We start from the raw sequence: 21670 nt of genomic DNA, 5'->3' as shown, positions 1-21670 counted from the left end.
GGTTTTCAGCTCTCAGAATGTCCCCCACTTCTGCCCTCACTTTCTTCCCCAACCCCGACCTTCCCGCCTGGTGCCCTCTATTTCTGGTTTAGTTTTCCTGTAGAGATACTAGGAAATTGTGACCCTGTACCAAAACAAGTTTTTAAAAATAGAACCCTGGGGTGGAAAAACAGAGTTAAAGGTATTTGGGGCTTTGGCTCTTTTTTGCCTTCCTATTTAGAAGGGATTTAAAGAGAAAAGACATGCCCTCATCAGTTCTACTTATAACAGGTCACCAAGCTCAGACATAGGCATTTAACCATCACCGCGGGTGAGCCTGCCAGGTGCAGCAAATGGGGCACAGGCGGGGAGTGGAGCCCGGACAGCACACGCCCCTTAGGATGAGGGGCGAGTCTCAGAACGGCCACAGACGTCATCGCACTGGGGAGAGGCCACGGGCCAGGCAGGCGGGATGGCCACCGGAGGGTAAGCGCTGTCTTAGATAAACGGAATCTAAGAGCCACAGAGAAGGGAGGTTGGCTCCACTCCTCTCAAACTGTACAAGTAGCACTTTGTTGAGAAACAGATTTATAGAAAGGCCTAAAATTGCAAAAGGACTTCCCTATACTCAGTGTTTGGTTAATGCACATTTTCAAGTATATGTAGCCATTCAAACTTTGGAAATTATCTCACTGTGGATGCGGGCACATTGTATGTGGACAAGGATTTGTGCCTGTGATGCAAAAAAAAAAAAAAAAAAAAAGCAGGTTTAAATTTAGAAAGTCTACAGCAGAAGTCATGGTGACCAAGGAGTGGACAATGTGAGTCTCAGGCCCCGGTTTCTGCTAAGCAGTGGTGGCCACGGACAGGTCTCTTGCCTCCTTGGCCACATGGATCCTTTCTGGTAAAATGGAAGGGCTCTGCTAGGTAACACCCAAGTCTCTTTCCTCCTCTAAAAAATCTCAGAGGCCGTGTTTTTGTTTCTCTGAAGAACTCTGTTCACACATGTAAATTTTATTCAGCAGCATCTATTAAGAAAGACCAATGGCAGCTTAGTTTTAATAGCCAAATAATTAGGGTTTCATTAATTAAGTCATTACCTAAGAAGTAAATGCTCATAGAGCAAGTAAGTGTTGCCAATTTTACTCTTACTTTGATTTCCCACTTAACATGCATGTACGTATGTAATTAATACGCATTTTAATCTGAAAACGGTCACAAAGTACAAGTGGTCTTTGCCGACTAAGCAAATCTTCTCCAGGCAATACTTCTTGACTTTACCTACTTCTCTTTCAAAAAAAATCCGTTTAAGTATGACTTGGTTTTGTTCCATTGCGGGGGGGGGAGAAACAACCCTGAAAAAAGTTGGGAGTACAGGAAGAGTGGCTAAAAAGCACTAGGAGCTTGTCCTGGAGAAAAGATGTGGGTCTGGGTGGGAGATGTGTCTGCCATCCGCCTGGAGAAGGGCTTAGACATGTCTGGATGGCTCCAGAGTTCAACAAGAGGGCCAACCACCATGTATGTAAAACCTTTCATCTGTTTTCTCATTTAATCCACAGAGAGAGGATTATTAATACAGGTAAGGAAACAGGCTCAGGGAGGTTAAGTGTCTTCCCAGACACACAAAAAGAACAAGCATTTGTATGGGTCTAACTCTAAACTCTATGTTATTTCTATTGTGTCAGACTGCTTCTGCCAAGTAGAGAGCAGAACTGGAGGGTGAAAATACATTTGGGGGGAATGCAAAGAAAAACTAAAATTAGAAACTTCCAGACAAAATGAATTTCAGGGACAGAAATGGGATGTCTGCCAGGACCTAGCTAAGTAAAGATATTGGGAAGTTAGATTTGATAACAGAGTCGTACTCTGCTCCTTTTGTCAAGAAAGTCTTGCTATGAAAAAAAAAATCAGTTCAACTCAACAGTGTCCTTAGGGATGTAGCTGATTCACTTTTGGGGGTAAGCTCCTTGTCTAGTTGCTAATCTGTTAATGCTCGATGACTGGTGGCTAATCCATGGACTAAGCATTCTACGTTTGGTAACTTTGAAGGGCTTTTTCAAATCCATGCTCTGCTTTTGTTTTTTTGGTTTTTTTTTCCTCATTAACAGGGGAGGGAGGGAGAGAAGAAAGGAGAAAAACTGAGAAAGAGTGAGAGAAAAAATGTGTTTGTGTTTTGACTGAGATAAAATAGAGCTCTCCAGGGAAAGCCAAAGGAACTCTTGGCAGAGGACCATTTTAGTCCATTGACATTAACTGTGGACAAGCCACCAGGGCTTCTAGAAATGACACAGCTGGTATAAAATTCATGGTGCTATACGAGCTGAGAGGGTTTGCTAAAACCGACAGGGAGAGTTTGGTAAATCCCCAAATCACTAGTTTACTGCACTCTAGATATAAAACAGGTGTCCTGCTACCTCACATTTATATCCAGTCAGAAATATGCAATCATCAGACTGATCGGGTAGCTGGTTTTGGGGGGGTAAGCAAAAGCATATTATTTGGGGGGGTCTCATGCTCACTCTGGGGAACCCACAAGCCACAACCAGGAAATTCAACATGAACTAGAGCAGGGGTCGGCACCCTTTTTCTGTAAAAGGCCAGACAGTAAATATTTTAGGCTCTTTTGAGGATGATGGGGTCCTTGTCACAGCTACTTGACTCTGGTATTGCCCCACAAAAGCAGCCAGACAACATGTGAATGAGTGGATGTGATTTCCAATAAAACATTATTTACAAGAGCAGGCGGTGGACAGGACTCGGCTCAGAGCTGCAGTCTGCCGACCCCTGAACTAGAGCCGTAAACACCGACTCCTACATGCAAAGGCAGCAGAAAGATTCCATTTTTGCACTATCTCCAACTGAGCCTCTTAGCAATGCCTAAGAACTCTGAGCTGCATCCAGACTCAGAAGAGAGGACGCTGTGTCATTGTGAATGCTGCAACATTTGGCTGGCTACACCCCTTCCATGTAATGTTCACAAGTTCAGGTGGAATCACAGGAAGTATCATTTACAAATATGCCCTGTGCTGATTCAGGAAGTCCAACGCACCCGTGGACACAAATCGTCTGAAAAGGTTGTATGATGGGCAAGCGAGAAAAGCACATGGGGTAGCCTGCTTCAGGCCAGCATCCCCAACCCAACTGGTTCCTCACCAGACCTAAGAGAAGTTGCTAGCTGCCTCAAATGAACACACTCCTAAAATATTTTCCTAACTCTGGAAGCATAGGCAGTCTCGGATAATTCAGCTACAAACACTACCTGAGGATTAAAAAAAGACATCTGCAGAAGCCTTGAATGGAAACCACGTACCTGGGCTGGACTCGTCAGGAGGGGGGCTGCAATCTGCACAGAAATGGAGGGCGACACGGATGATTAAGGAGCAGCACAAAGTTCAAACATGAACAACTCAGCGCTTACAGCAACTGCATCGGCAGCCGGCCGTAAGGTGGCTCAGCTGAACAGAGAAGAGGACGGAGGCCTGCCCGCCTCCTCCCCGAGAAGTCCCACGCGGGCGCTCGGCTGCTCTGCGGCAGCCAAGCCCTCTTGGTGGTAAACACTGACCGACGCACTGATTCATTCATTCATGTTGCTAAGACTTCAACATAAAATGCTCTTCAGGTAAGCAAACTAACGTATTACAATGTGATAAAGTGCCCACATCGATCACATTGTACATGGCGGAGCCCATGTTGGCTCAGAGCATCTGGAAGCACACTTGTAATGAGAGAGACTGACCAGCAAATTGATCATCCCCAATTCAGAGCCCGCTGCCCTGACTCACGAGTGGAACCTGGGCTGCAGACTGACATGCCGGGAGACCCAAAGGTTAGGATCCAGTGATGAAACCAATATACCACCCCACATCTATGCCAATCTTAAACATTTAAATCAAATTTAAAACTTTTATGACTTGGGGGAAGTCAAGAATTACAACGTCCCTCCAGGTCATACAAAGAATGCCAATTTTAATTCAACTTCACCTACACTGAGTCGCATTTCAGCAAGTGAAGTACTCATTTCAATTTTGTATTTCCCTTAAAAACTACAATTCCTTGGTTAACTGGGCGTGCCACCTGGAAGAAGACGAGTCTGGAAAGGGGTCATTTTATGTCTTCAGGGTACTGAAATGGGTGGTTTTAGAGCCCCCCAAATAGGTGGAACCAGCTGTATGGAGACGTTTACCAGCTGGGTTGCCCAGAGGTGGAGGTGGCAAGGGATCCCTCTGCTCTAGGCATCTTTGAGAGTGACTTCTTCCACCGGCAAAGGCGATAGAACAGAGCAAACGTGAAGGCCCCTGTGAGCTGAAGACTTCAGCCTCTTCAGCAGAGCCTAAGTACCCTGAGACCATCTGCCTAACAAAGAGAGAAACCCACAGTGGTGTGCGGTGACGCAGAACAGTGATTCTTAGACCTCTGTCCAGCTAATCAGAACTACCCCAGTCTTGAGGAAAAAAAAAATACAGATTTCGGCCTCCCCATAACCCTTCCTCCAAAATTCTGAGTCTGAGTGAGGAGGAAGGTCGAAGGGCCTGTTTTCATGATCTTCTGTGGTGATCCCAAATAGCTGGGTTGTGACCATTCCCAAAAAGGTATTAGGGGTTAAACTCAGCCGGGTAAACTCAATCTTTCAGTCAAAGCAGGGAATGTGTGTGTGTGTGTGTGGGCGGGGGTAGGGGTCTCCTTCAGTACTCCTGGACCAGTGGCTTGTACCCTGAGATTTGATGACCACTATATACCTCCTCTCATCCTAGCACATAATCTCAGGGACATATGAACCTGGGGTTCAGGTTAAAACAACCTGGTCTGGGGTTTGAATGGTTCTTCAGCGATGAGGAGAGGATGAGTGCATGCATGGCAGGACATGGAGGCCACCGGACGGGGTGGCTGTGGGTGGTGATGCAGAGGGATGTGGGGCACTTGTGACCTGTGTGGAAAGCGGAAGAAGGAAGGCGAGACTCCCGGAGCCTCTGTGGTTCCAGCTGGCGGGGACTCGTCAGTGGGTCCCACAGTGGTGCGTGCCTGCCAGGCAAGGCTCTGGTAAGTTCTGTGGGAGAGCGAGCTAGAAGGCAGCATGACTCCTTAGCAGAAGATGGAAACCAAAGACTTAGGAGAGGGTGCAGAGCTGGAATGAAAAGTCATGATGCCTTTCAAAGAGGCACAGAGTTCTTTGTATATAAGTTGGTGTGAACACAACCTGTTCATTAGGCCTAAACAACTGGCCCAGGAAGTTGGAATGGTATAGAAAGTCACAACAGAGCTGGGCTCCGGCCCTTGAGGGTAAGAGACCGGATAAAATAAATAGCTCGCCATCTCGTTCTCTCTGATTCTCCTGATCACATCCAGCTCTGAACGGCTTCCTAGCTATGCTCAAGATTTTTAAATTAGGATCATCCACAGTTAATTTAGTGGCATACGGTTTCATACATTTCTTTGAGTACTGATCAGCCAAGTTAGACTCTCTCAAATGTATGCTTCATATTCCCATGATTATAACAGAGCTGATTTGCATGGCAAACACAAGTCATACCCTAAATACCATAAATAAATGCTCATTTAAATAACTTGAAAACTGCATTTAAATTTGTCTACATTTGACCAATACAGGATGTTGCCTAGAAGGAAACTGACATTTAAGTTATGGATGTAACAGAATATCTGATTAAATAAACTCTCTCTGGCATTTTTTTTAAAAGCCCAATAAATTACTCTTTTTATATCTGCGGAAAAAATTTTAAATTACAAGCAAGACAATATTGAAGAGAAATGAGCAATGAGCATTATTTTTTTTTTTTTAAACACACAATTTACATAAAAAAATGAGAAGACAAACAGGACAAAATAGCTCCATGAAACCAATCACAGGCTTGGGGAACTGAAACTACAGTCCTTCACAGATGGAAGGGTGGAGGACGTGGACACTGTTGAATCAGAGGCTCAAGTGAAATCGCACCCTGGGAACAGACTGCAGGCAGATTGAAAAGGTGAAGGGCATCTTACAAATAAGGATTTATCAAGAGGCTCTGATAGAGGAGCAGCTTCTGCCTTGAATGAAAGCTGTCCAATTCAGAAATGAAAAGTCCTTGCTGTCTGAAGGCTAACCTTCGCACATCTGGGCCTTACTAACCAGTGTACCATTCACAGAGGAGAGCAGAGGAGGCAGAAGCTAGGTCTGCAGCCGGCTCTCAGCTGCCTGGCCCATGACCCCCTCCAGCTCCTACAGGAAAAGGTGGAAGGCCCCGAGTGGCAGGGACCGAGGACAGCCTGGCGGAGAAATCGTGCGTGCCCAGCTTTAGGGCTACACGCGGGACGGAGTGTCTGGTTGTGCTGTCTGTGCAGGCAGAGGACTGTTTCTGAAGCATGCTGCTTCATGCCAACGTCCTACCATCTACTGAGAACCCTGCCTCGGGGGCGGTGCTGAACAGAGGAACCTAACTCAGCCCCAGGAGCGGGTTCCACCATCTGAGTGAGTGACCGACAAGTGCCAAGGCAACATCCCCTGCTGGGTAACAGCACAGCCGGCTGATGACAAGCAGCCTTTGGACGAGTCTGCTGAGCCCGCTAACAGCTCTCATCCGGCTGTGTCCCTGCATGATTCACCTTTCCCTTGATTCTACCAATTCCTGGTGCAGTCAACAATCTCAGAAGAAAAGCATCTGCATTTCGGCCTCCTGCAGGTTCTCAGACTGGTTTACAAACCAGAACAGCCCAGGAGCCCCACCCTCACTGATAGGGCAGTGACACCCAAGACGGCCTTGAGATTCTGCCTTTGCCAGACACGCAGATTCGCACACGGGCTCCACGGGCGTGGACTACGGGGGCTTCTGCCCTCACCGCCCGCTGCTCTGTGCACTGTGACAGCCGGCTCTGCCTGACGGCCCTCCCTGCAGTCTGCATGGGGGGAGGAGGTCATGGAGTCGGACACAGACAGATAGACAGACAGACAGACGCAGCGTGAGGTGGAGGCAGCATGAGTGGGCAGCGTGGATGCATACGCACGTGTGGTCAGGTGAGGATGGCATGCAGGTGAGGATGGCATCGAGCAGATGGTGGAGGGGCATGGTGAGGAGGGCACATTGCAGAAGGGGTCTTCCGGGTTGATCCAGTAGGCGTGGCTGTCCCGGTTACCTTTCTTGCTGGTACAGCTGCCCGCGCACGGGAAGACATCCTCACAGCCTTCGCCATGCAGGCGCTCCTTCTGCAGCAGCTTGTCCACCCGCTGAATGATGCACTCCAGGCTCTTGTCGACGTTCAGCCACACTTTTTCCTTCCAAACCGAAAGGGCCCATCTGGGTCAGCTGTCCCAATGGGAAAAGCAGAACAGAACACCACCCCTCCCCGTGCCCCCCTCCCTGCCCCCTCACACACACACTGATTCCCCCACCCTGGGCCACTGTGATCATTAAAATACCACAAATTTAGAAGTATCAAGATTAATTCAGAATTCCCTATTACAGTTGTATTTGCTTTTCAAAACACAAATCAATGTACTGCGGTCATTGTTTTTAAAGTTGGAGACACGTTTGCTAGTAACTGTCATGGAGGCCGGACAGGGCTTCCCGGTGCCCTCCAGAGCTGGCAGCAGGACCACAGAGCCCAGCGAGCCAGCTCATCCCTCCTCCCTCTGCTGCAGACCTCCTACAACCATCAAACACACAGGGGACTGAGGGAAGGTAATGGAGGCAGCCGGTCACTTCAGACGGGGGCAGTGGGGAGGTGGGGAGGCAGGGCTGGGAGCGGTTTGCAGAAACCCACACAGAATACAGGACACCGGGGCAGGGCCTGAGGAGCCCTTCGCTGCTGACTAAAAACTCCATGCCTCCAAGCCGTAGTCCTAAAAAATGACAAAACGAGTTGTGTGATATGTCCCTCCCTCAGGAGAGACAGGGGCGGCTCTCAGGGCCACTCTGTCAGGAAGAAGGATGCAACGCATACAACGTCAGGGGCAGCGTCTCCAGACTCCTCCCCTGTCCCCCCAAAATACAAATGGCCCTGGAAGGGCTAACTGCGTAGAGAGCTTTGAGGAAGCAGGGGGCCTGGCTGGTCTTCAGGAGATAGTGACAGGAGACGGGCCTCCAGCAGGCAAGAGCTCCATGGAGAACATCGCCCCCTTTACAGCCGGGTCTGACACCAGCCTGGCCTGCGGCAGCCCTGCCCCTCAGATGGACACAAGGTGTGAAAATGCCATCTCCCTCCCTAACTCAGGGGGTCCAAGAGCCACCCGGGAGGAGACTCGGAGCTTGTCTGCAAAGCAGCCAACCTGGTAGACACCTCTTGGTGGCGAGGGGCTGGCAAGAGGCTTTGAATTTTTCAACCCAAGCTCAGTGGCAGAATGAGGGCCAGGGGCAGCAGACTCACCCACTCCTCCTCGTGCCAGTCCACCTGCAGAGAAGACCGGCTGTTCCTCCCCGTCCACCTGGCCATGAGGGTGTCCTGGTCGTTCCTAAGCATCACCTGCTCCTCCTCACTCGACGTGGGGGAGGCCTTAGAGGCAATGTAGTCGGGCCGCGCCGCGTTCAGCCCGTGGATGGAGTTGGCCAGCAGCTTGCAGTCGCACACGGTGACCAGCTGCCGGGTCTGCAGCACACAGAAACCAAAGCCGCTGGGGCCGGTCGTCTCTGAGAGCTCAGGAACCGTCCTGAGGCCCAGCTGTGCACCCCTCTCCATACAGGAGCCCTTGGGATGGCTGAGTTTAAAGGCCCCCACAAAAAGACTGGACGACACAGGGAGAACGAGGGAGGTCGAGAAATCTCTGACATGCTTCAGTCCCTGCCCTCCTCGGAGCCTGACGTGACTCAAGGAAGGGCCTGAAGAGAGCCCAATGTCCTTGCCTTCACTGACATCCTGGGCTGTCCTCTCTGGCTCCAGGGGACAGGCAAGAATTTGATGCAATCACTTAAGTCTTATTTTTTTGCATCTAATACTCAAAGCCCTGGACTCTGGGCAGTGGGACTCTCAGCATAGCACTATGGTTCTGGGGAATTCTGTATGCAGCAGGAGTTCTGTGGCTCATAATTTTCCTTCTGATAACATCATCTTTCTTTTCCAAGTGGATCTAATTTCCAGCTCTCGATCTCTTTGCTGAGTGAACACATGTGAAGGATATAACACGTTCTGATCAGGAACAGCACCTCACCCCAGCAAAGTGGGTGTGAGTGGGGAAGTGTGATCAGAATCTGTATATGTGTGTGCATGTGTGTGTGTGAGTGTGTGTGTGTGTCGAGAGACTGAGTAATTTGAAAAAGCACCATCCATCAAAATGATCTGGTATATCCAATGCCCCAGTATGGACAAATATTTACATATTTATATCTGTCTATATATTTTTTTAAGATTTATTTGAGAGAGAGAGAGAGACAGAAAGGGAGAGAGTGGGGACACACACATGCGTGAGTGGGGACACACACATGCGTGAGTGGGGCAAAGAGCAGAGGGAGAGAGAGCATCCCAAGCTGACTCCTCACTGAGCGCAGAGCCTGACATGGGGTTTGGTCCCAGAACCGTGAGATCATGACCTGAACCAAAATCAAGAGTTGGATGCTTAACTGATTGAGCCACCCAGGCGCCCCTAGATATTTTTAATCAGGATCAAATTACAGTTAATTAGAAAATGGCTTATTGATTATGTGAAAGCCAATGAAGTTATATTTCCTTAATTGTATGTCTGTACAATAACTCAGTTTTTTCAAATTCCAAGTCAATAAAAATTGGCAAAAAATGTGCTGAGTAGGCAGTTGCTAAGAAAGCCGTGGAACTACCTCAGCCTCCAAAATGGACCCCACGGACTTGAGGGAAGACACATCTGCATGAAGCAGCACTGGAAGTCACCAGCCCTGGGTGCTGTCCTTGGCCTGCCCTCATCCAGCTCTGTGACCACAGGCAAATCACCAAACCTCCCTGGGCCTCTGGGGGAACTAAACCTGAAACTAGATCTTCAAGGTCATCCCAATGTCACCTTTGGAATGGACGGCTCTAAGCACACATGGAGTGTCCAAGGGCTTCCAGAAACCCAAGGGAGCCCCCATCTCACATGTAGCAGGGTAGTGCCCCCTACCTTGTCTGCCAGGATGGCGAGGGTTCTTTCGAGGCCAGTGGCAGACCTGTCCTTGGCCGCCCTCGAGAGCCGCTCTGCATAGTAACTCACTTGGGTTTTCAGGGTATTGATCTGGGCAATGATCTCCTTGGCTCTGATGATGTCCTGTGGTATGTAGATTATGGACTGGCAGCTGGATGGTGTACTAGAAAGGATAAGAACAGAGTCTAAGGGGTCTCCTCAAATCTAAGAGGATGGCAGCAGCCTCCCAACCCCAGCCCACAACCAACACTAAGTAAAGCGTTCTGATACTCAGGGATGTTCTCCTAGGCTAGTCTAGCTGCTGATGGGCAAAAGTAAATCTCAAGAGATTCTTTCTGTCTGTATGGTAGAAGGCTTTGAAATATTCAAACACAGTGAAGTCCTTTGTCTCTGTCTGTATGTGTCTGTATTCTTACATAAATGCATATACAGATATTGAATCCAATAATTACCCAAATGCTCATAGCCTTCCACCTGAGAACCTCGCCTGTCCATGTATTGGCAGTTCCGAAGTGGAGGCACGGGGTCTGTTCATCTCAGAAGGGGTCAGTTTATCACAGTGAAGGGAGACTGCCGTGGGGGCTAGACTTTCCACAAGAGACCTGTTTCTTCATTGGGCCAGTCTTCAAACTTTCTGTGCACACACCCAAAGTTCTCCGCCCTCACACCTCTGACCCTGACCACTAGACTGCCTTCTCCAGGACTTCTCTACATTGAAAAATAATGTTCTATCAGACGAAGGAGGTGAAGAACATGCCAAGCCAGAGGCCAGGCCTGGACACCTCAACAGTTTTGAAAACCTGGCTCTTCCTCCTTCCTTCGTCACCAAGCAGTGTGTGATCTTAGATCTTAGGATTGACATCAAAACCACAGCCCAGTCCCTGCACGGCACAAACACCAGCCTCCGGAGAACCGACTCGTGTCCCGGCTGTGTGGGGCCTGGCTACCATGTTTGGCCCTTCTAGATGGAGGTGATAAATCCAAGTCTCTCGGCCAGGATCCCCAAATCAATCTAATAGTATAAAGTTAGTTTTCAGACCATCTGAGGAAGCCAAGGAAAGCACAGAGTAGTATAATGCCCCAGTGGGGATGTCTCCTGCGATCTGAAGTTGTGAGCTCTAGCTGGAATGGGAGTCTCAGCCTTCACTGGTCCCCATCCTTCTCAGCCTTCACGGGTCCCCTCAAAGAGCTGCCCTTTGGGTTTTGGGGAAGAGGGAGAAGGTGGAGCAGCATGACCTCCATCATTTCCCTTGGATATGAGGACTTGAGGCGCCCCCTCACCCCCACTGGGCTCTTTGGATCCCGAAAGCAGGTCTCCAAAACACCTCCCTTGACAGACTACGGTGTAAACATGCAAAACCCAAAAACCAAAGCACCCCAGAAAAAAACAACACCCCAAGCCCACACACCACGATAAAACACGATGGATTTGCCAGAAGCCCATGCAGCAGACCACAACCAAGCCTGCGTGATCTGAGAACTAATTTCACAGCACGATGTGCACACGACTACTTTCCAATCTGCAATCACTCTTCCAAATGAATAGCTGCCATTTGACAATTGAGTCTTAAAAACACAATCTCAAATAGGATTTTTAAAAATCTGTCCTTCCCTGGCCCCAGTCTTTAGAGCACACACGCAATGTGTGCTTCCTGTAGATATATGTGTGTGTATGTAGATGGCTGTGTATACTTCGACCAGTACATACGGTCCCCCAAGCCCGAAGGAGAGCACCGCTCCTACTCACCTTGTGTTCCTACAGGTCACATTCTAGTAACAGTAATCTGGGGCTTACACACAGGAAGCTTGTGGTGGGGGGTGTGGAAGAGTAAATTTCAAAGAGCTGCTGTTAGGGGATGATGGTGAGTATATGAGCACGTGTGCTCAGTCCTAGTCCTAGAGACAGGGAAAGCCCCAGAGGCCTCAGCTTTCCTGCTGTCCCCGGCAGAGAGCTGCCATGTCGGGCAGGACCCCGCCATGGCCCCCGAGCTCCCCCAGCTCTGAGATGCTGTCACCACGCGAAGCGCCACTGCAGAGCCCTGGCTGTCGCCTGAGCAAGCGCGCTAGGCACGGCTGGGGAGGGCCGGGGGCAGCCTCGGAGCCCCTGGGCTGCAGACACAGTGCTTTCTGGCTGCCATCTAATTCTTTGGTAGGAAAAAAATCACTTGGTCATATCAATTCTTGGTTTGCCCTCGGGGGGAAAATTGGCCCAAGGAACACTGTTTTAAAAATCTGCATAAATTATATTCACAAAAAACGGAAGCTGGTTATATTCCCATAAGAGGTGATGGTGAAGTGAAAACGGAAGCCCTAAGATTCTCGTAAAAGAGGCCAGACAGGGATTCCCGACCACCCCGATGGGTGGACCTGAAATGCCAGCACCCGGGGACTTGCCCGGCCTGGGAGAAACAGGGTCCTCCCTCAGAGCGCACACAGCAACAAAGTGCCGCTGGATTTGGAAGGTAAAATGGTAGACTGGAGATGGGCTATTCATTATCAAAGAACATTGCAGTTGGAAGAGAGAATTCTGTCTACGAGGCTATAACCAGGGCCCCCTGGTGGCACCGAGGGCTGAAGCACCTCACCGAGGAGGGGACAGCACCGGCTTTCTCTACAGGAGAGCAAGACCCAAACAGACACTCTCTCCACAGACAGAAAACTCACCAACACTCCTCAAAACTGCTAAAGAAAAGAACCAAAACGAAATATTAGCAGTTAGCAAACACCAAATGCAAAACAAAAAATTAAAAAGCCAAGTTATCTTTTGTCAAAATCCTTGAAATTACGTGTCGAGGCACCCACTACAGGGACCATAAAACTTATGAGCCCAATGTGCTTATTCATCAGAGCAATGTCCGTGTCTGTGCGCAAGCCCCAGGGGGACATTCCGCCTGTGGGCCAAGTTCTGTCCACATTTAAAGTACAGTTCAAATAATGAAAATCATTTCTACAGGTGATTTTAATAACATTAGAAGGAAATTAAATGAAAATTTACATTATTTATTTGAAATATACTCCAGGAGCATTTTGGAAGTAAGGACTTCTGAAGTTAATATACTGGGTAATCAGGTATCAACATCCTGACCTTTCCAGGACAGGGACGGCAGTGGCGCCCCCTCCTGATGGGCTTTCCCCTCCAGGGTCCCCATGGCATCCTCAAATCTCCCACTCACACCCCCACACAGCCACATGCAATGGAGTGACAGACACACGCTCTCTTGGCTGGCTGTGCAGAGCTGTGGGGAGCACTGGAAGCTTCCTCTTCATCGTAATTCCCAGGGCACAGCAGAGTCAGTGACTCCTCAGGTGGGTCTGGCTTGTCTGGGAGGGGAAGACCCCTTGGTGGGATCAATCAAGGTCAAGCGGGCTGTCTGGGGGGCCTCCCAAGAATGTCGCCTGCCCTGAAGGCTGAAATTCCCCTTCCTAACCACTGGCCCTTCCTTGTTCTTCCTCCTGCTGCCTCCAGGGTTCACTTGGCTCCGGGCCACCTGTGTAGACATCTGAACGGTGATTTCTCCTAGTGCGCTCTCTTGCACCTGCCGGCTCACCCCTCCAGCCTCGCCCCATGGGCAGAGAAGCTCCTAGCTGCATCCCTGATCCCCTTGGCCCACTGACCGGCCACTGTACCTGACCTTTCACCCCTTCCTTGATCCAGTCTGATGTCAGTTTTCTCAAGCCGCATCTTGACTCCTGGCCATGGCAGCCCAGAGCCTTGATTCCCTGGCAGGTGCTAATACTCTCCACCTGGCCGCCTTGCTGACTCTCTTGATGCCCCCTAGGCCTTGGCTTCACCTTCCCTCCAACTGTTGCATTCTCCCTTGGTAAGTCCCACCCTTTCAACTCCACATTCTGCACAGGCTGATTCACAGTATCTTCAGCTTGTTTCTTCACTCCTCAAGGACCTCTCTGCACCCGACCTTCTAGGACTCCCTGCCTGGTCTGGCCTTTGCATCTCCAGAACCTTGCTCCATCGACTTCTCTTACCAACAGCTCTTCACTCTCGCCATCCCCATCAGCCTGAACACATAATCATGTGATAACCATTCTCCCCAGGCAGACACCTGCATGCCATTTCCTCTACTCCATGGTCCACGGATCTCACAGGACCATCTACACTCGTCGCCCCTACTTCTCACACTTGCCTCCCCCATCCATTTAAATCTTGACGGGTGACATTCTGGAAGATCACCAATGCCTCCCACATATCCAACACAACAGCTGGGGTCTGTGGCTCTCTCGGCGTCACCCCCGCTCCAAGCACGGCCCTGCTTGCTCCAAGTGGTGCTGTTGACTTGTCCACTCCCAGGCAAGACCAGGAGCCCCTTGGGGCCAGGCCTACCTCTGTCACCCCTGCATCCAGGCTCACCAGCGTGTGGCCCCGCACTGAGCAGTCTGCCAGCAAGGCTGCCCTCCCCCTCAGCTCCTGTCCTCAAAGCACCACGCCTCAGCCACACCTCCCTGCACGCTCCACAATGCCCTTCCCCAACTGCCTCCCTGGCCATTTCCTGTTTGGACTGCAGCTGCGTGCAGCTCCCCTCCCACCCCCCACCCCACTCCAGCCTTCTTAAAACAGGGAATGTTTACCACTGCAGTCGGCTCAGGAAAGGAAGCACTCTCTTCCGGGCTTCACACTTTGTGGCGTTCAGCACACACTGCACACCTGGCGTGACGGACCAGGGGCTCTAAGGGACAGCTGAGGTGGCAGAGAGTCCACACGGGGTAGCCACCTTCCAGGGGGTTTCAATTTGCTGTTCCTTTGCAGGGTCAGGACCACTAATCAGGCGCCCTCACGCCCCGCCCCCCAGCTCAGTCACACACACAGAAGCACCCGGGCCACGAGGCAGTTCCTCTCGCCGCACAGAAGCACATCGGATGGCTGGATGTTTTTGCGGTCACCTCTTGATTTGTTTTTTCTTTGACCTAGGAAGCACCAGACAGCTGTACAAAGACCCATGAACACCCTCCAAGTACTTACTGCTTCTTGGTCTCTTCAAATTTGTGCAGCTTTTTGCGGAGACCTCCTGACTTAAAACCTTGGCAGTGCGCAGCTGGTGCCCCGATGGTGACAATGTCGTAGTTCTGATCTGAATGACAGAAAGCTCTCCTCCGTTACTCTGGGCTCAGGCCTGTGCACAAGCCAGCTACAGGGGTATGCGCGCAGCTCCGGGACCCTGCCCTGCCAGCCCAGTGCCAAGCGGCCCGCTCCCTCAGCCCCACAGCCTCGATTTTCCAAGGGCCCCTGGAGCCCAACACCATCATCTCAGCAGAGAGGGGGTTCCTGCACGTCTCCAGATGGGGCCACAAAGGGCCGGAGGCAACCACCGGTAACACTCAGCTTGCACCCCTCCTTGGGAAGGATACCTGACAGGCGACTTGCTGCCACAGAAACACAGAGGGAAGCTGGAGGGAGGACGGACGAGGGGAAGGAACAAAGGGAGGGAAAAACCTAGGAAACCAAGACCTTACGAGGGTCCTGTGCCATGTCTCTTATCTGAGTTGCCAGGCGGAAGCACACACAGGGAAGGCTGCACACGTGTGGGGCAGTGTGGGCACCAAGCACACGGGGGGAAAGGAAGTCAAGTGTGATTTAGTGAGAGGAACAGAAAAATAGTTACCTGACCCCCCATCGTCTTGAACTCTCATCCTCTGTATGTGCAAGTTTGTGGGAACAAATTCTAACTTTTTATCTGCTTTCAAACTGCTCGCTTTAAACGAGGGACCTAAGAAATGGAATATGAGAAAATAAGGACCGTTGACATGTACCCTGCATTCAGGAATGGCGAGTAGGACAGTCATATTCTGAGGAAGCGGCCGCGCATAGGCAGGTACGTGCTGGTTGTGGCCAAGGAAATTCTGAGTTGCCCATGAGCACATTTCATTTCCAGAGAGTAGGCTGGGTGAAACGCTAGAGGGAGGGCAGCTCACTGGCCAGAAGACTGGTTCTGGGTGCTCAGGTGGTGAGCAGAGCCAGCTAGGAGCAGCTTCAGAAGGTTACGGTTACTGGTGCCCTGCCCTCCCATGATCAGCTCTCAGTTGAGAAGTCTGACATAAAGACTGATTTTGTGCAACACGATGTCAGCACTGCTATAAAAAGCAAATGGGCCCATGCCAGGGACTGCCTGTTCCAACCCTGGAGACCGCCATCATGCAAGATCTAAGAAATTGGTTCAACCAGAGCCACACATCTCAATTCCACAAAGAGATGACCTCAGATCTATCAAGATGAACAAATGCTACATAGCATGGATCCTGGCCCTCTGAAACACAAACCTAAACGTGTTCCCTTGATTATACTTGGGGGGTTAAGGAGGTTGGATGATGTTTTATAACTAATATCTACAATCTTGTTTCTACGACCAGAATCCAACACTAATTAAGAACTACGTGCCTAGAAAAAGAAGGGGGTTACAAATTCACTGACAATCAGAAGAAGAAATAAACTTTCTCTCTAGTGATAAAAGGTAAATCGTACCAGTATACAAAATGCAGACCAGCCATTGTCTGCTTTGCATTTTGTGCTAGGAGACTGTCCTCCAGGGCCTGATACTTACAGGAGGCCCAGAGATCAGCAGCAGTGGCATCCTGGGAACCTGTTAGAAATGTAGAATCCTAGATCTGCACTGCAGCAAGGTCTTCAGGGACCAGGATGCACACTGACACTTGAGATGATCTGCTCTGGAAAACTCAAGCTCATGTGGGTTTCCCGCTTTCCCAGGTAACAGGTATCCGGCATGGGTAGGTTCCTAAGTCTCTTCAGCTATATGCTGCCAATACACTTAGACCTGCCCTTCAGATTCAAACCAAACCCAAGGGCACCATCGTCTTGACCTGACTGTATGTGGCTTCTTCTCAGCCAAGTTCATGGACAGGTTCATATCAAAACCTTAATATTAGGACTTATGATTTTCTTTTAACCCTGAAATTCTATTATGTAGTTGGGGGAGGGAGGGAAGAATCTGAAGAGAGAGTATAAATAAGGAAAAAACAAAAAATTCATTCTATTTTGGAATAAAAAGGGAATTAGTTAAGAAAAGTTTTCTAAATCTACCCTTAAGAGTATTTTGAAAATCAAACAGGATCTTTCAAGAAGAAATGTGAGGTGTCTATGCTTCACTTTCTTTTTTGAGCCTTAAAAATGGAGAGCTCCACTCAGACAATTCAGATGTTTGATACAAGGACTGTTGAATATTTAAACTGGGAAATCTAGGAAACCACTTTGTCTCAAAGCAAACGATTTACATCTTTTGGGGCATTTCCCTTGGGCACTTTAGACCAAGACAAAAAAATAACATGAACCAACAGCCTGTGATTTTGTCTCTCCTAAATTTCATCCTACATGAGTTGCTTTGGCAGATGACACCATAGAAGGAATTTTTAATGCAATTCACATACTCGTCTTCTTAATTAAGATCTGAGAAAGCCATATTCAAAAGAATTCACACCTACATGAGAATCTATTTTTAAAAATCCATTAGCGTGTCTGTCAGGGAGAGTATTTGAGCCAGGTTCTTGTTTTCTAGCTGGGAAAATGGAGACCCAGTACCCACCTTTGTACTGATGGAGGTCAGTCAGGTTCTCCTGGTACGTGAGGATGATGGTCTGGTACTGAGTGACAATCTGGCGCCGGAGGCTCTCCCAGCAAGGGGACAGATCCCCCAACTCCTCCAGCTCACACACTCTGCAAGACACACATACACACACACACATACACACACATACATGAGGCTGTGGAGGTCTCTTCCCTGGGAGAGGCACAGGTGTCCCAACCAAGCAGGAGAACAAAACGGACATGGAAGTGTGGTCAATGCCACGGAAGGCCTCGGACAACAGCTACACTGCAGGTCTACACAGCAAGCAGTGGGGCATGGGACACACCACTCTAGGAGGACTGGCTGTATGACGGGCAGACCACTCACGGCAGAAACCCTGTCAAATGTCCGGGGAAAACAAAGTGGAGGAGAGGGGCTCTAGGGGAGTGGCTCCTTGCCTGGACCCCCACAGGCCACGTGGGACCCTCCTGGGAGATGAGATGAGTGGAGGCCCATAAGCGACTGCTTGAGGCCATCTCACTCACCGGTCTCGCCCAGGGGCGGTTGTGAGACAGCTTCTCACTGCCCCCACGTTCTGGGGAGGCCTGGGCCTTCCTACCTGGCCCCTAAGAACATTGCTGCAGAACCTAAAGCTGCCAAGCAGTGGTCCACAGTTGGCCGGCCGGCCAGGGGGTGGGGGTGGGGTGGGGGCATGCTCTGCTGTGCTCACCCAGCCCCCTCTGTTTCAGGGCTGTCCCTCGGGGTAAGGGACAAGGGCCATAGGGGGCTGGCAACTTTGGCTATGCTTTCTTTCTCCATGTGAGTAATGAGCTATGTAAATCTAAAAGTAGCATGAAGGCAGGGAAAGGGAGAAGAAAAGAAAAAAGAGGATCTGTCACCTCCAGAAAAATAAAAGCTATATAAGAACTGAAACATAACTATCTTAGCTCAGCAGTAAATAATAGCTACATAATCAGAATAATGAAAACACAAGATGGACTTAAAAAAAGGGCGGGGGATAACCATATTAGGAAGCTGGGGAACGGGAAAGTACAAAAGACCTAAAATCGTCATCACAGGGAATCAGTAGCTAATCCCCAAAACCGGTTAAGAGAGCACGCTATACATTTATTTAGAAATACACTGGTATGCTCAAATGGCTAAAAGTGGTTGTTTCTAGGAAGCAGATCAGAGAGTAGAGGGCCCCAAGACTTAGGTCATTGTTAAAAGCCTTTCGACACTATTTGGTTTTTTTTATACTATGCATGTTTTCCTCTGTGGGGGAAAGAAAGCTAATTTTATGGAATCTACTAGATTGTCTGAAGTTAAAAAAGAAAGTTGTACCATTTTATTATGAAAATAGCAAAATCAAAGTAAAAGAGTATGCACGCAGACGAGGCTGTGGTGAGACGATGTCCTCGCTCACTGCTGGCCGGCTGGCCCTGCGGCCGCGGGTCTGCTCATGAGCACACGAGCCCCATCTGCTGGGGTTGCTGCTGGACCCTCTCCCATGTCTCCGCCTGTCTTTCTGCTCCTTCTCGTGCTTCGGGTGTCAGTTTAATGTTACCATCTCACAGAGGCCTTCCCCTGACCACCCCCCTTCTCACCACCCCTTCTAATTTCTGCTCCCAGCTCACACAGCTGGGGCTCGGGGAGTGGCCCCCACCTCTCCAGAGGGCCTGCCTTCCACGGTCTGTCTCGCTCATCGAGAAGCCTCCCCACACCACACACAACACCAACCACATGCGTGAAACTGGTGGGAAACACAACAACAACAAAATCGTCAAAACCAAAGTTCTTGTGAAATGAGTCAACTCTTCAAAGTTATAATCTAGTACACCAAATAATGGGAATTTACACCACAGTTAACATTATAACACGAACACTGAAGATCTGTGCAAATGGAGATGGGAGTTAGGAAAATCTGCACAAATATGGAAAAGCTGAAAGGAAAAAATTTTTAACTAAAATAACCATAAAATAGTACACATACAGAGATAAAGCAGCTCATTGCATTATTCTTGTCATTCTTAGATTGAGTTTTTTCAAGATAAAAAATTTTTAAAAATAGCTGTATTCGAACAGTGAGATCCTGACTGCACTGTGTCCTTTCATGTTCTCATATTGTGTTCATAATTAACACCATCTTATGACATCGAGGAGAAAGGACATGTGAGGAAGATGAGCAACACGCTCAGCGATCTGCGGCGCTGAACCCCCTCTCGGGCTCTCCCTGCTACGGGATCAATGGAACATGCCCCGGGCTGAGAGATACGGAGGACCAGAGGGCCCAGATGGGTCACTCGTAGCTCTCTGTAGCCTCTATCAATGTGGCCCTCCGCTAGGAAACCGCTGACCCGGGTGGCCAGGACTCAAGAACGACCAGCCACTCCTAACTTTCTACAGGCTGACTGAGAGCGGAAAGGAGGTGGAGAGGGAAGAGAGCAGGCACTGCGTGCTGGGCACACCTTGTCTGGTGCTTCCTGCACCTTGTCTGGTGATGGCCTCGCACAGGAACTCAGGAAACAGGTGAGCCATCGCAGGCTTCAGCAAGACAAGGCCACCAAGCAAGCAAGTGGCGGCGGCTGGGTCAGAAGCCAGCCTCCCGGCTGCCAGTGCTCTACCTACCACATCTAAGAACTTTCCATAAAGGAAGGGGCAGCCGGCCTGCCTCACCTGGCTGCGTCTTCTTCCAGCAGGAGCTTCACGAACTGCCGGGGCACGTGCAAGGAGAGCAGGCTCTCTGCCATCTGCTCCAGGATCCGCAGGTGGTTGCCGTCCGTGGTGGGGAACCGGTACATGCGGCAGATGGCGCCGCCGAACACTGAGGTGGGGGGTGCGGAGGGGACAAAGGCTGTGTGTGAGCCGGCGACACACCCGCCGTGTGGGCCTTCCTCCCCCAAGCCCTCAATGGTGCTTCTTACTGTTCCTCTTGAGAGAATGAGAACATTTAAACCAAAGCCCACCAAAGTGACTGAGCCTGGCTGCTCCTCCCGCTCCCGCCCCCCCCCCCCCCCCCCCCCCCCCATCCAATTTTTTTCTCCCGGGGCGTGGAACTGACTCTGGAGTGCAGGGGCAGGGGTGGGGGCGGGGAGGGTGTCAGTCACCAAACCCAAGGTAACACGAGAAAGAGTGGAATGAAGGAGGGACCCCCCCTACACACACACCCCTTGCTTGGAATATTACTAACTCCAAATGCTGGCGAAAAGCACGGCACTTAGAAACGTGGCAGGGAGGTGACAATCGAGGGGGTGCCTGGCCGTGACAATCCGAGCGGGTGGGGAAGAAAGGGTGAGCACAGGCCCGAGTGGACACTCACAAGAGTGGCAAGAGTACCAACGGAGGAAGCTGTTTACCCGATTTCAGTAAAGTGTCTTTTCGCAACGAAGCATACTTGGATCGGATTCCCAGCGCCTCTGTCAAGCTCTCATCAACAGGGAGAACCATCTAATGAGGTGGACAGGAAAGCAGAGAGAAACAGTGAGACCCAGACAACTCCAGAACACTCCGCAGAAACGGGGCCCATGTGCATCATCAAAGAACTCTTTTTAAAGATTTTATTTATTTATTTGACAGAGAGAGGCACAGCGAGAAAGGGAACACAAGCAGGGGGAGTGGGAGAGGGAGAAGCAGGCTTCCCGCCGAGCAGGGAGCCCAATGTGGGGCTCGATCCCAGGACCCTGGGATCATGACCTGAGCCGAAGGCAGACGCTTAATGACTGAGCCACCCAGGCGCCCCATCATCAAAGAACTCTTAAAATTAGTACCCACCATTCACTCTACAGCAATACACTGCCCCAGCCACAAATTAATCCACCTGCCAGTACACTGCACTCAGGCCACGAAACACGATTTTCTAGTGACTAGGTCACTTCACCTGGTTCTGTGGTGTTGTGACGTACAGAATTGAGAGGCAGGAAACAGACAATGCTCAGGAACGTTTGCACAGCTGACCTCCCAGGCTTGTTTTGGGTAAAATGAGCTAGCTCCGTATTTTACAGCAATGACCCCTCACCAGTGTTTGGTACATTGGAATTGTAGTCTGAGAGCATGAGGGGCCTGTGCGAGCAACAGTGCATGGAAGACAGGG

At 50.0% G+C, this 21670-nt stretch overlaps 1 protein-coding gene across 1 annotated transcript in view; it reads right to left on the bottom strand.

Moving 5' to 3' along the window:
- The window catches only part of INPP4A (inositol polyphosphate-4-phosphatase type I A), a 70410-nt gene that overhangs the window by 23867 nt on the left and 24873 nt on the right, over window positions 1-21670 (bottom strand). Inside the window, exons 9-18 of the mRNA XM_035001732.1 lie at window positions 20937-21027; window positions 20257-20404; window positions 17599-17729; window positions 15667-15771; window positions 15027-15135; window positions 12716-12733; window positions 10031-10214; window positions 8335-8553; window positions 7105-7243; window positions 3290-3322 (exon numbers count right to left, since the gene is read on the bottom strand). Coding sequence (XP_034857623.1) covers window positions 3290-3322; window positions 7105-7243; window positions 8335-8553; window positions 10031-10214; window positions 12716-12733; window positions 15027-15135; window positions 15667-15771; window positions 17599-17729; window positions 20257-20404; window positions 20937-21027 — 1177 coding nt within the window. The remainder of the gene's footprint in view (window positions 1-3289; window positions 3323-7104; window positions 7244-8334; window positions 8554-10030; window positions 10215-12715; window positions 12734-15026; window positions 15136-15666; window positions 15772-17598; window positions 17730-20256; window positions 20405-20936; window positions 21028-21670) is intronic.

This window comes from Mirounga leonina, unplaced genomic scaffold (genome assembly GCF_011800145.1).
Source record: "Mirounga leonina isolate KUSES-001 unplaced genomic scaffold, KU_Mleo_1.0 Mir_125, whole genome shotgun sequence".
Taxonomy (NCBI): Eukaryota; Metazoa; Chordata; class Mammalia; order Carnivora; family Phocidae; genus Mirounga; species Mirounga leonina.
The sequence above is the reverse complement of the archived record's forward strand: the minus strand, read 5'-3'. Positions and strand labels throughout refer to the sequence as shown.